The 14,294-nt window shown below is 40.3% G+C and overlaps 2 protein-coding genes across 8 annotated transcripts in view; one reads left to right on the forward strand and one right to left on the reverse strand.

The window, feature by feature from the left end:
- si:ch211-121a2.4 (transmembrane protein 205) overlaps positions 1 to 6,497 on the forward strand; it is a 42,337-nt gene extending 35,840 nt beyond the window's left edge. Inside the window, exons 4-5 of one of the 5 annotated variants that reach the window (XM_052468871.1) lie at positions 315 to 2,916; positions 3,015 to 6,497. In XM_052468871.1, the coding sequence (XP_052324831.1) occupies positions 315 to 617 (303 nt within the window). In that variant the 3' untranslated portion in view covers positions 618 to 2,916; positions 3,015 to 6,497. The remainder of the gene's footprint in view (positions 1 to 314; positions 2,917 to 3,014) is intronic. The other 4 variants (XM_052468874.1, XM_052468876.1, XM_052468875.1 and 1 more) reach the window with 4 other exon arrangements.
- Positions 6,498 to 6,725: 228 nt separating this feature from the next.
- The window catches only part of LOC118375201 (UDP-N-acetylglucosamine/UDP-glucose/GDP-mannose transporter-like), a 29,207-nt gene continuing 21,638 nt past the window's right edge, over positions 6,726 to 14,294 (reverse strand). For 2 of the 3 annotated variants that reach the window (XM_052468862.1, XM_052468861.1), the window contains 4 exons: positions 11,935 to 12,002; positions 11,744 to 11,822; positions 10,263 to 10,345; positions 6,726 to 10,174 (listed from right to left, as the gene is read on the reverse strand). In XM_052468862.1, the coding sequence (XP_052324822.1) occupies positions 10,072 to 10,174; positions 10,263 to 10,345; positions 11,744 to 11,822; positions 11,935 to 12,002 (333 nt within the window). In that variant the 3' untranslated portion in view covers positions 6,726 to 10,071. The remainder of the gene's footprint in view (positions 10,175 to 10,262; positions 10,346 to 11,743; positions 11,823 to 11,934; positions 12,003 to 14,294) is intronic. The other variant, XM_052468864.1, reaches the window with a different exon arrangement.

The following is a 14,294-nucleotide window of genomic DNA, read 5'->3' on the forward strand; positions in this document are numbered from 1 at the left end:
ATCTCCTTCTCAAAACCCATTGGATGAGAAAGCCAGAGGTCCAATGGGTTATGAAAAGGAGAGGACATGAAGTATGCAACAGATTCTCCCAGGGAGACCTTCCAGGTACACGAGGAGTCCTGACCGTGGGAGAATCCTCACCTCATAACCCATTGGAGAAGGTCCGAAGGGAGGGACCTCTGGCTCTCTCAATGGGTTTTGAGAAGGAGACGAGAATGCAATTGAGATTTTCCCCCAGATCTGTAACCTTGTCAGGGACTCATTCCTCTATGCAGCCGCTTTCATACATTGATACACTTTGTCTCTCGCTGTAGATTGGGGTATACTTCCTGTGTGTGTCGGTAGCAGCGGTCAACGCCCAGTGGTTCGGTCAGATGACATCAGAGATAATGGAAGACATGCATCTAATGGAGCAAGCACAAGGATTGGGCCAGGACATTGGTCTATCTACCAATAGGGAGGCTTACGCCAAGCTGTGTGAGACAGACGGTAGATACAGGCGTCTGTCTGGTCGGCTGTGGCTTTACAGACTGTTGTCTTCGCTGTGTAACATCTGCTGCATTACCTGCAATGCATACAGCCTGTACTACCTAGCAGAGAACCTTACTTCACTATAGCACAGTTACCAAATCTGCAGTATCTATTGGCTGGGGAAATATGGATGGTAAGTCCACGGGTGGCTGGAGTTAATGGTATCGACACATTAAAATCATGGTTTCATACCATTCACATTACTATGAGCCGCGCTACCCTCACCAGCCTCCCGTGGTTAAGTCCAGCAACACTCAGGTTTGTTCTTTTTCAAGCCATTTTAATCTTCTACTAGAGCGATAGAGGGGATGTATTTTATTAAACTAGAGGAGAGATGGAGGGGATGTATTTTATTAAACTAGGAGAGGTGGAGGGATGCATTTTATTAAACTAGGAGAGGTGGAGGGATGTATTTTATTAAACTAGAAGAGGTGGAGGGATGTATTGTATTAAACTAGGAGAGGTGGAGGGATGTATTTTATTAAACTAGAGGAGGGATGTATTTTATTAAACTAGAGGAGGGATGTATTTTATTAAACTAGAGGAGGGATGTATTTTATTAAACTAGGAGAGGTGGAGGGATGTATTTTATTAAACTAGAGGGATGTATTTAATTCAACTAGGAGAGGTGGAGGGATGTATTTTATTAAACTAGAGGGATGTATTTAATTCAACTAGGAGAGGTGGAGGGATGTATTTTATTAAACTAGAGGGATGTATTTAATTCAACTAGGAGAGGTGGAGGGATGTATTTTATTAAACTAGAGGGATGTATTTAATTCAACTAGGGGAGAGATGGATTTTATTAAACTAGAGGGATGTATTTAATTCAACTAGGGGAGAGATGGAGGGATGTATTTTATTAAACTAGAGGGATGTATTTTATTCTACTAGAGAGATGGAGGGATGTATTTTATTAAACTAGAGGGATGTATTTTATTAAACTAGAGGGATGTATTTTATTCTACTAGAGGAGAGATGGAGGGATGTATTGTATTAAACTAGAGGAGGGATGCATTTTATTAAACTAGATGAGAGATGGAGGGATGTATTTTATTCTACTAGGGGAGAGATGGAGAGATGTATTTTATTCTACTAGAGGAGGGATGCATTTTATTCTACTGGAGGAGAGATGTATTTTATTAAACTATAGGAGAGATGGAGGGATGCATTTTATTAAACTAGGGGAGGGATGTATTTTATTCTACTAGAGGAGGGATGTATTTTATTAAACTAGAGGAGAGATGGAGGGATGTATTTTATTAAACTAGGAGAGGGATGTATTTTATTAAACTAGGAGAGGGATGTATTTTATTAAACTAGGAGAGGGATGTATTTTATTAAACTAGGAGATGTATTTTATTAAACTAGGAGATGTATTTTATTAAACTAGGAGAGGTGGAGGGATGTATTTTATTAAACTAGAGGAGAGATGTATTTTATTAAACTAGAGGAGAGATGTATATTATTAAACTAGAGGAGAGATGTATATTATTAAACTAGGAGAGGTGGAGGGATGTATTGTATTAAACTAGATGAGAGATGGAGGGATGTATTTTATTCTACTGGAGGAGAGATGTATTTTATTAAACTAGAGGAGGGATGCATTTTATTCTACTAGAGGAGGGATGCATTTTATTCTACTAGAGGAGAGATGTATATTATTAAACTAGGAGAGGTGGAGGGATGTATTGTATTAAACTAGATGAGAGATGGAGGGATGTATTTTATTCTACTGGAGGAGAGATGTATTTTATTAAACTAGAGGAGGGATGTATTTTATTCTACTAGAGGAAGGATGTATTTTATTCTACTAGAGGGATGCATTTTATTAAACTAGAGGAGAGATGCATTTTATTAAACTAGATGAGAGATGGAGGGATGTATTTTATTCTACTGGAGGAGAGATGTATTTTATTAAACTAGAGGAGGGATGCATTTTATTCTACTAGAGGAGGGATGCATTTTATTCTACTAGAGGAGAGATGGAGGGATGTATTTTATTCTACTAGAGGGATGCATTTTATTCTACTAGAGGAGGGATGTATTTTATTCTACTAGAGGGATGCATTTTATTCTACTGGAGGAGAGATGGAGAGATGTATTTTATTAAACTATAGGAGAGATGGAGGGATGTATTTTATTAAACTATAGGAGGGATGTATTTTATTCTACTAGAGGAGGGATGTATTTTATTAAACTAGAAGAAGTGGAGAGATGTATTTTATTAAACTAGAGGAGATATGTATTTAATTCAACTAGGAGAAGTGGAGAGATGTATTTTATTAAACTAGAGGAGAGATGTATTTTATTCTACTAGAGGAGAGATGGAGGGATGTATTTTATTAAACTAGAGGAGAGATGCATTTTATTAAACTAGATGAGGTGTAGGGATGTATTGTATTAAACTAGGAGAGGTGGAGGGATGTATTTTATTAAACTAGAGGAGAAGTGGAGGGATGTATTTTATTAAACTAGATGAGGTGTAGGGATGTATTGTATTAAACTAGGAGAGGTGGAGAGATGTATTTAATTCAACTAGGAGAAGTGGAGGGATGTATTTTATTAAACTAGAGGAGAGATGTATTTTATTAAACTAGAGGAGAGATGTATTTTATTAAACTAGAGGAGATATGTATTTTATTAAACTAGAGGAGAGATGTATTTTATTAAACTAGGAGAGAGATGGAGGGATGTATTTTATTAAACTAGAGGAGATATGTATTTTATTCAACTAGGAGAGAGATGGAGGGATGTATTTTATTAAACTAGAGGAGAGATGTATTTTATTAAACTAGAGGAGAGATGTATTTTATTAAACTAGAGGAGATATGTATTTTATTAAACTAGGAGAGGTGGAGGGATGTATTTTATTAAACTAGAGGAGAGATGCATTTTATTTTTATTTTACCTTTATTTAACCAGGCAAGTCAGTTAAGAACACATTCTTATTTTCAATGACGGCCTGGGAACAGTGGGTTAACTGCCTGTTCAGGGGCAGAACAACAGATTTGTACCTTGTCAGCTCGGGGGTTTGAACTCGCAACCTTCCGGTTACTAGGCTACGCTGCCGCCCCATTAAACTAGATGAGAGATGGAGGGATGTATTTTATTCTACTAGGGGAGAGATGGAGAGATGCATTTTATTAAATTAGAGGAGAGATGTATTTTATTCTACTAGAGGAGAGATGGAGGGATGTATTTTATTAAACTAGATGAGAGATGGAGGGATGCATTTTATTCTACTAAAGGAGAGATGCATTTTATTCTACTGGAGGAGAGATGGAGGGATGTATTTTATTAAACTAGAGGAGAGATGGAGGGATGTATTTTATTCTACTAGGGGAGAGATGGAGAGATGTATTTTATTCTACTAGGGGAGAGATGGAGAGATGTATTTTATTCTACTAGGGGAGAGATGGAGAGATGTATTTTATTCTACTGGAGAGATGGAGGGATGCATTTTATTAAACTAGATGAGAGATGGAGGGATGTATTTTATTCTACTAGGGGAGAGATGGAGAGATGTATTTTATTCTACTAGGGGAGAGATGGAGAGATGTATTTTATTCTACTAGGGGAGAGATGGAGAGATGTATTTTATTCTACTGGAGAGATGGAGGGATGCATTTTATTAAACTAGATGAGAGATGGAGGGATGTATTTTATTCTACTAGGGGAGAGATGGAGAGATGCATTTTATTCTACTGGAGGGATGTATTTGATTCTACTAAAGGAGAGATGCATTTTATTCATGCACCCAGTCATTGCACTAACACCAGTTAATATTGGCTCACAAAAGTATCCTTGCGTTAATCAGACTGGGGAAGTAGATAAAGGTTTTCATTGTCAAAATCCCTTTAAAATGTAGAGCTGATGTGGATGGTGTCAGTAAAGCAAGAGATTATTTTTAAAGTCACATTTACACAACCCTCATCTACCGGTAGAAATTAGGGGGTGGTGAGGTCATCACTCTCCTGCAAGACTCAGCCTATCCTGTGGGGCTGCCATGGGGGCCTCCAGGTGCGTCCTTGATGTCATCTCCTGAGAACGCTCCAACCTGTGTGTTGGCTTCATAGAGGTAGAAAGGACTCGGTGCCTCAATGGATTCTGTGACAGCATGGGTAGCTCCATCTCAATTTGAAAGTTGTCCATTTTCTTTTGTGTTTAATAAGAGTATTGCTAATATTGGTGATTTAGCGCCACCTGCAGTGCTGAACCAAATCTTGACTCATTTGTTGGCTACCAAATTGATAAAAATGTATTTTACAAACCATAGGCAACAATTCACTGAACACTCCCCACTCAGTTGACTACTTTGAAATGGTGGAAGACATTTTTTTTTCACTTTGACTTTTCTACATTGTAGAATAATAGTTCAGACAAACTATGAAATAACACATGGAATCATGTAGAAATCAAGTGTTAATAAATCAAAATATGAGATTCTTGACAGCTTTGCATTCTCTCAACCAGCTTCATGAGGTAGTCACCTGGAATACATTTAAATTAACAGGTGTGCCTTAAAAGTTAATTTCTGGAATTTCTTTCCTTCTTAATACGTTTGAATCAAAGTAGGGGTGGTATACAGAAGATAGTCCTATTTGGTGCAAAAAACAGCTCAAATAAGCAAAGAGAAAAAAAAACGGTCAGTCAATACAGAAAATGTATTCCAAGTGCAAAAACCAAGCGCTATGATGCAACTGGTTCTCATGAGGACCACCACAGGAAAGGAAGACCCAGAGAATACATTTATTAGAGTTACCAGCCTCAGAAATTGCAGCCCAAATAAATGCTTCAGAATTCAAGTAACAGACTGCATGAATCAGGCCTTCATGGTCAAATTTCTGCAAAGAAACCACTACTTAAGGACACCAATAAGAAGACTTGCTTGGGCAAAGAAACACAAGCAAAGGACATTAGACCAGTGGAAATCTGCACTTTGGTCTGATGAGTCCAAATTTTAGATTTTTGGTTCCAACCGCCGTGCCTTTGAGATGCAGAGTAGGTAAACGGATGATCTCCGCATGTGTGGTTCCCACTGTGGAGGTGATGGTGCTTTGCTGGTGACACTGTCTGATTTATTTAGAATTCAAGGCACACTTAACCAGCATTGCTACCACAGCATTCCATAGCAATACGCCATCCCATCGTGTTTGGTCTTAGTGGGACTATCATTTGTTTTTCAACAGGACAATGACCCAACACACCTCCAGGTCGTGTAAGGGCTATTTGACTAAGAAGGAGAGTGATGCATCAGATGACCTAGCCTTCACAATCACCCAACCTCAACCCAATTGAAGGAAAAGCAGCAAACAAGAACTCAGCATATGTAGGAACAGCATTCCAGGTGAAGCTGGTTGAGAGAATGCCAAGCTGTCATCGAGGCAAAGTGTGGCTACTTTGAAGAATCTCAAATATATTTAGATTTGTTTTAACACTTTTTTAGTTACAACATGATTCCATAGATGTCTACACATATTTTACAATTTAGGAAATAAAAACCCCGGAAGCAGTAGGTATCAACTTTTGACTGGTACTGTATATTTATTTGGTGTTACATGTAGGAGTGGATTTCTTTTCATTTGGTCGTGTTTTAATCAAATATATCTGAGGTGCCCTTGAGCAAGACATTTAACCCCTAATATGCAGTGTTTTTCTGGATCAAAAAGGGTGGTGGGTGTGGCTGAATTTGAGCCCCCCCATCTTGGCGGAGGTAGACATTTTTTTAAAGCCAATTTCTCCATGGTGTTAGAATACATTTTGCAGTCTTAAAAGCAAATGTCCTGCAATTAATTTACCATGGCTAATGCTGTGTTCTAACAAATCAATACCGCTTAATTGCTTTTGAAATGTAAATCTCCGACTGTCAAGCTTTTTTGTGATTGTTAGTTCCATTAACTTTATTTGGTTTTAGTAATTTGTTTACATAAATCCAGTGTAAGTAATAAAATTAATTTAACGTATACCTCGGGTTTCAATCGAAAGTCTGCACAGGGTTCCACATCCACGCACCTCCCTTAGTGTCCTGCAGAGACTGCTGATGAGAGGGTTCATTTCATGGAACAGAAGGTATACATTAGGATTGCTGCTGCTGTGTGGCTGACCCTGTGCTGCTTTTAGCCTCTGACTGTCAGTGGTCTAGCGGTTTGCAATAAACAGAAGACAGCAAAAAGATCCATTTCACTATGGACTGAAATACTTGAAGGGTTGTAGATGAGGTATTTTTAATGTTAAAAATCATTGTTCTGATTTTGAAGATAGTTTGACATGTTTGGTGATCAACATAACTTACTGCACAGATCAGTAACAAACAGTAAGTACAACCAGCTAAAACCTTGGGGAGTGCAGACATTGGTATATCAAAAATGCTATTTTAAAATGGCGAATATTGCCATACCTGACAACTTGACTGTTGTTGGGTAATGGCAATGTAAAAGGACCCTGACGTTTCTAAGTATTAAACAGCCTTCAGGGTTAAGTTAGTCCCATCCTTAACCCTTAGGGGAGAAGTTAACCTCTGACAGCCAAACTATGAAACAACTAAAAGCTTTAACAAGAGCAAGGTATTGTCTGTTGCCTGCCAGCTACAGTTAAAACAGACCCACTAATCAATGAGACGAGCAAGTGACGCTTGCGCTAGGTAGACTCATCGATACGTCGTACATGCAGAAACTAAACAGCACAGTGGGTCAGACTCAACTTCTGTGCTGTTTTGGTGCCCTGGCTAGCCAAACTTCTTGCGCCGGCCAAATGCCACGCCAACGGAGGAGCCTGGATCCCGACGATTTCTAGAAAGGAAACATCCTAACCGTTTTGATTGGTCCCAGAGACAGGTGTTGTGCCCAGAGCAAGAACACACGTGGATAAAGCGGCGTTTAGAAAATGTGTTATTGGCTTCGATACCCGGTTAAAGACGATCCAATCTCTGATGACTTTGTTTTGTACAACACCCTTCATTTTGACGTCATCACAAATGAGGGCAGTCTCAGACTAACGTATGTAGCGAACATAGAGCAGCGGAAGATTTCAATTTGAGTTACGAAACAAACCCGCGCACATACTGTGTGAGCCAAGTCTTGCATCTCAATATCTGTGGTGCTGCTCGTGGCAACATTTAGCTGAGTCTACCTTTAAATGTCTTTGTATGCTTCAAATCTAAGGAAAACATGGAGGGTGGAGTTAACCTCTGGTCTTTAGGGCTCAGACACCTATAGAGTTTGGTGGCAGAGTATTTAGCACCTCTGAACGTAATTTGTGTACCGATTTTCAATGTAGAAGCACGAGTCAGACATCTACAGAGGATGATCGGCACACCAACACTATATCCACATTCAGCGCAACATGTGAAAGCCTTTAGGGTAAGTTAACCCTGGACATGGCGTGTCACAGTAAGGCATATATAGTTCACCTTCTCCCAACATTGGCTAGCTAAACCAACAGCTGGTAAAAGTGCAATAATATTGTTTTTAAAAGCAAATGAAAAGATTTGACAATCATAAACTTAACATAATTATCACAAGTTGCCTCTACAGAGACCCAGTCACACGTACAAACCCTTTATAAAAAAACCCAGAGCAGACATTCAGAAATACTGGAGAATGACAATATAAACAGTCTTTCCTTTCAGATACAGTTGAAATCAGAAGTTTAAAATACACTTAGGTTGGAGTCATTAAAACTTGTATTTCAACCGCTCCACAAATTTCCTGTTAACAAACTATAGTTTTGGCAAGTCGGTTAGGACATCTACTTTGTGGATGACAAGTAATTTTTACAACAATTGTTTACAGATTATTTCACTTAACTCACTGTATCACAATTCCAGTGGGTCAGAAGTGTATAGAAGGACTGCCTTTAAACTGGAAAATGATGTCATGTCAATTAGCCTATCAGAAGCGGACCTGTGCAAGGCCTACCTTCAAACTCAGTGCCTCTTTGCTTGGGAAAATCAAAAGAAATCGTCGACCTCCACAAGCCTGGTTCATCCTTGGGAGCAATTTCCAAATGCCTGAAGGTACCACGTTCATTCTAAAGCCATCATTTGAGTCAATTGGAGGTGTACCTGTGGATGTATTTCAAGGCCCACCTTCAAACTCAGTGCCTCTTTGCTTGACATCATGGGAAAATCAAAAGAAATCAGCCAAGACCTCAGAAAATAAATTGTCGACCTCCACAAGTCTGGTTCATCCTTGGGAGCAATTTCCAAAAGCCTGAAGGTACCACGTTCATCTGTACAAACAATAGTATGCACATATAAACACCATGGGACCACGCAGATGTCATACCACTCGGGAAGAAGACGTGTTCTGTCTCCTAGAGATTAACGTACTTTGGAGCAAAAAGTGGAAATCAATCCCAGAACAAAAAGCAAATGACCCTGTGAAGATGCTGGAGGAAACAAAAATAGAACTGTTTGGCCATAATGACCATCGTTATGTTTGGAGGAAAAGGGGGAGGCTTGCAAGCCGAAGAACACCATCCCAACCATGAAGCACGGGGGTGGCAGCATCATGTTGTGGGGGTGCTTTGCTGCAGGAGGGACTGGTGCACTTCACAAAATAGATGGCTTCATGAGGCAGGAAAATTATGTGGATATATTGAAGAAACATCTCAAGGAAGTTAAAGCTTGGTCGCAAATGGGTTGAATGACCCCAAGCATACTTCCAAAGTTGTGGCAAAATGGCTTAAGACCATCACAAAGCCCTGACCTCAATCCTATAGAAAATTTGTGGGCAGAACTGAAAAAGCGTGTGCGAGCAAGGAGGCCTACAAACCTGACTCAGTTACACCAGCTCTGTCAGGAGGAATGGGCCAAAATTCACCCAACTTATTGTGGGAAGCTTGCGGAAGGCTACCAGAAATGTTTGACCAAAGTTAAACAATTTAAAGGTAATGCTACCAAATACTAATTGAATGTATTTAAACTTCTGACGCACATGGGAATGTGATTCTCTACTATTATTCTGACAAAGTGGTTATCCTAATTGACCCAAGATAGGGGATTTTTACTAGGATTAACTGTCAGGAATTGTGAAAAACCGAGTTTAAATGTATTTGGCTAAGGTGTATGTATGTAAACTTCCGACTTCAACTGTATGATGGACAACATCTTTTGCACATACCAGCACCCACATAATACTGCCTCAGATTCCATTGGACCATTCCTGTTTGAGGGAACATTCCACACATTCCGCTGGGTTCTGACATCAGGAGAGAATTCAATCCCCATGAACCCATTTCACCAAAAACGGGAAGACCGTGCTCTCCATGATGTAATCGTCTAATGACTAAACATGAGGAAGTTAAGTAAAAGCACCCTTTAAAATCATGTTGCCCCAGCCACGCCCTCCTAATCCACGTGTCCAGTGGGAGGAGCCTGTTGCCATGGTGGGGTGTCCAGTTGGTTGCTATGGTAACCACAGCTTTTAAGTCCATAAATACAACATGTACCAAAAATAGAATGTTCTCTTGTACCATTAACATTTGAAAAAGGATCTCCAGTGACTTTTCCGCTGGCATACCGATGTCACCATGATGTCATACCACCACTTTCCCCTTGATCTCCATGGCGTTCTCAGAGGGTTTACTGGACTGTTCCTCTGTCAGAGTAATGTAGGAGTACACCAGGCTACCTGCAATACTGACACACACACACACCATTAACTGTCTGAAATGAAGAACTATTTCTGCTGTTGTGTGACTTAGGCCCAAATATATCCAGACCATACCTGATATTTAAACCAATGAAATTTGTCCAAGAGAAAATGTAGTCTCCACCAAACACCATCCCGATGTATGTCACTAGAATATTCTGTAAGAAAGAATGCAGTAGAAGGATTAAAAAAAACATTTTATCACGTCATTATTAATGGGTTAGAAGAGTTTTGTTCTTACCAGGTTCGGGTTAGAGAGCTTTTTATCATGTGATTACTGATGGGTTAGAGAGCGTTTTATCATGTCATTATTAGGGATGCACAATATATTGGTGAACTTATCGGCATCGGCCCGATGTCAAAGCTACCGTGCATACCTATATAACGTAGGTACATGACGTAATGGCGCTACACAGCACTCCTAACCTAGCCCACACAATGTCTGCTGTGTGGATCTAGCAGTCATTTGAGCGAGACAAGGCTAAATGCGACACGCCCAATTTTTCAGTTTTTGATTTGTTAAAAAAGTTTGAAATATCCAATAAATGTCGTTCCACTTCATGATTGTGTCCCACTTGTTGATTCTTCAAAAAAAAATACAGTTTTATATCTTTATGTTTGAAGCCTGAAATGTGGCAAAAGGTCGCAAAGTTCAAGGGGGCCGAATACTTTCGCAAGGCACTGTACATACTATAGAACGCCGTTTGGGTCAAAGCTGTACAGAAAAGTAAACACCGGCCACGGACGATGTGTTTTCAATACTGCGTTGGTAATAAAGCATCATTTGTTCGACCGCACTTCTGGGGTAGCTAGCTTTAGCTTGGTACCTAGCTAGCTTTAGCTTGGTACCTAGCTATCACCAATACAACCTGCCTGAAAACAATGATCAGTAGAAACTGCAGTCATATTCATTATTCTTAGCAATGATTTAGGAATCCTTGTGAGTAAGTATTAGCTAGGTTGCCACTTGTTGTTCATGAAAATAAATAGCTAGCCAGCTACTTATAACTTTAGCTTTGGGCAACAGGGTTAAGCAGCCAGCTAGCTTCATCTGGCTAGTGAGGCTTGACTTGACTGAGTTATGTGTTGTGAAGCTAGCAACAATGAGGATTAGACGCAATGGTGGAATTTCCGATAAGAACAAATTCTTATTTACAACAACGGCCCGGACGATGCTGGGCCAATTGTGCGCCGCCCTATGAGACTCCCAATCACGGCTGGATGTTATCCAGTTTGGATTCGAACCAGGCACTGTTGTTACGCCTCTTGCACTGAGATGCAGTGCCTTGGACCTCTGCGTCCATGTGTGTGTTTAACTGTACTAGAATGCTTAAAAACGCCACATTTTTTTTAGCTGAAAATATCGGGTTAGCGAGCATTTTATGTCATTATTGATGGGTTAGTTAACGTTTTATAATTTCATTATTGATAGGTTAGGGTTAGTGTTATGTCATTATTAGAAAACGTTTTATCATGTCATAATTAATGGGTTAGGGGTAAGACAGCATTTTATCTTGTCATTATTAATGGGCTGGGGTTCTGTTCTGGGAGCTTACCTTGATACAGCCCACGATGGTGGTGGTTAGAGCTGAGTTGTATTGTGTACAGAGCACTGTAGAATACATCAGCACAAACCTGCAATACAAACACACCACAAGTCATCACACACAGCACAGAAGGGTAGAAAAACAGAAGAGGAGTATGGAAGAGGGGTAGAGAACAGAGAGGTTAAGAGTCAGGATCTCACCCCATTATACAGGATAGGATGAACTGGCTGAGAAACAGGATGTCTGACCAGCCATCATATTCCACCGCCTGCAGACATACACCATCATTAAGACAGCAGAGAAAGTGTATTTAGTAGTAGCTAACAACATAATGGCAGCTTTGTGTGTTTCTGGCTGCTGGCCTCTTCACTTCCTGAGTTTGGAAAACTAGGCCTCTCTACCACTCTCTCAGACACTGAGTCTCTCTGTCTCGCACTCTTTTGGTATCTTATTAGGATCCCCCATTAGCTGTTCCAAAAGCAGCAGCTACTCTTCCTGGGGTCCACACAAAACATGAATAGACAAGTACAGCTCAAGGACATAACTACAAAAGCGGCACACGTAGCCTACATATCAATACACACAAACGATGTAGGTCAAACAGGGGAGAGGTGTTGCTTTATCTGTTTTTTTTAAACCAGGTTTGCTGTTCATTTGACCAATATGAGATACAGTATTATATAGAGCCATTATTGCATGTTTTCTTGTCAGTCTCTCCTCAACTCTTAGCCAAGAGAGACTGGCATGCATACAGTTGCTTGTGAAAGTATTCACCCCCTTGGCATTTTTCCTATTTTGTTGCCTTACAACCTGGAACTAAATGTTTTTTGGGGGGGTTTGTATCATTTGATTTACACAACTTGCCTATCACTTTGAAGATGCAAAATATTTTTTTTTATTGTGAAACAAGCAAGATATAAGAAAAAAAAACAGAACTTGAGCGTGCGTAACTATTCACCCCCCCAAAGTCAATACTTGCTTGGCACATCTAGCCACTCGGATTTTTGCTCATTCTTCAAGGCAAAACTGCTCCAGCTCCTTCAAGTTGGATGGGTTCCGCTGGTGTACAGCAATCTTTAAGTCATACCAGAGATTCTCAATTGGATTGAGGTCTGGGCTTTGACTAGGCCATTCCAAGACATTTAAATGTTTCCCCTTAAACCACTTGAGTGTTGCTTTAGCAGTATGCTCAGGGTCATTGTCCTGCTGGAAGGTGAAGCTCTGTCCCAGTCTCAAATCTCTGGAAGACTGAAACAGGTTTCCCTCAAGAATGTCCTTGTATTTAGCGCCATCCACCATTCCTTCCATTCTGACCAGTTTCCCAATCTCTGCTGATGAAAAACATCCCCACAGCATGATGCTGCCACCACCATGCTTCACTGGGTTCTCGGGGTGATGGGTTTGTACCAGACATAGCGTTTTCCTTGATGGCCAAAAAGCTCAATTTTAGTTTCATCTGACCAGAGTACCTTCTTCCATATGTTTGGGGTCTTCCCCACAAGCTTTTTGGCAAACACCAAACGTGTTTGCTTATTTTTTTCTAAAGCAATGCCTTTTTCTGGCCACTCTTCTGTAAAGCCCAGCTCTGTGGAGTGTAGGGCTTAAAGTGGTCCTATGGACAGATACTCCAATCTCCGGTGTGGAGCTTTGCAGCTTTTTCAGGGTTACTTTTTTTGTTTGTTTCCTCTCTGATTAATGCCCTCCTTGCCTGGTCCGTGAGTTTTGGTGGGCAGCCCCCACGTGGTGCCATATTCTTTCCATTTTTTAAATAATGGATTTAATGGTGCTCCGTGGGATGTTCAAAGTTTCTGATATTTTTTTATAACACAACCTTGTCCCTGACCAGTTTGGAGAGCTCCTTGGTCTGCTTGGTGATGCTACAGACTCTGGGGCCTTTCAGAACAGGTGTATATATACACTGAGATCATGTGATACTTAAATAAAGTCCACCCGTGTGCAATGTGACTTCTGAAGGTAATTGGTTGCACCAGATCTTATTTAGGGGCTTCATAGCAAAGGGGAATACATATGCACCAGATCTTATTTAGGGGCTTCATAGCAAAGGGGAATACATATGCACCAGATCTTATTTAGGGGCTTCATAGCAAAGGGGAATACATATGCACCAGATCTTATTTAGGGGCTTCATAGCAAAGGGGAATACATATGCACCAGATCTTATTTAGGGGCTTCATAGCAAAGGGGAATACATATGCACCAGATCTTATTTAGGGGCTTCATAGCAAAGGGGAATACATATGCACCAGATCTTATTTAGGGGCTTCATAGCAAAAGGGGAATACATATGCACCAGATCTTATTTAGGGGCTTCATAGCAAAGGGGAATACATATGCACCAGATCTTATTTAGGGGCTTCATAGCAAAGGGGAATACATATGCACCAGATCTTATTTAGGGGCTTCATAGCAAAGGGGCAGAAAGGGGCTTCATAGGGGAATACATATGCACCAGATCTTATTTAGGGGCTTCATAGCAAAGGGGAATACATATGCACCAGATCTTATTTAGGGGCTTCATAGCAAAGGGGAATACATATGC

The sequence above is a fragment of the Oncorhynchus keta genome, chromosome 1 (assembly GCF_023373465.1).
Source record: "Oncorhynchus keta strain PuntledgeMale-10-30-2019 chromosome 1, Oket_V2, whole genome shotgun sequence".
NCBI classification, from domain to species: Eukaryota; Metazoa; Chordata; class Actinopteri; order Salmoniformes; family Salmonidae; genus Oncorhynchus; species Oncorhynchus keta.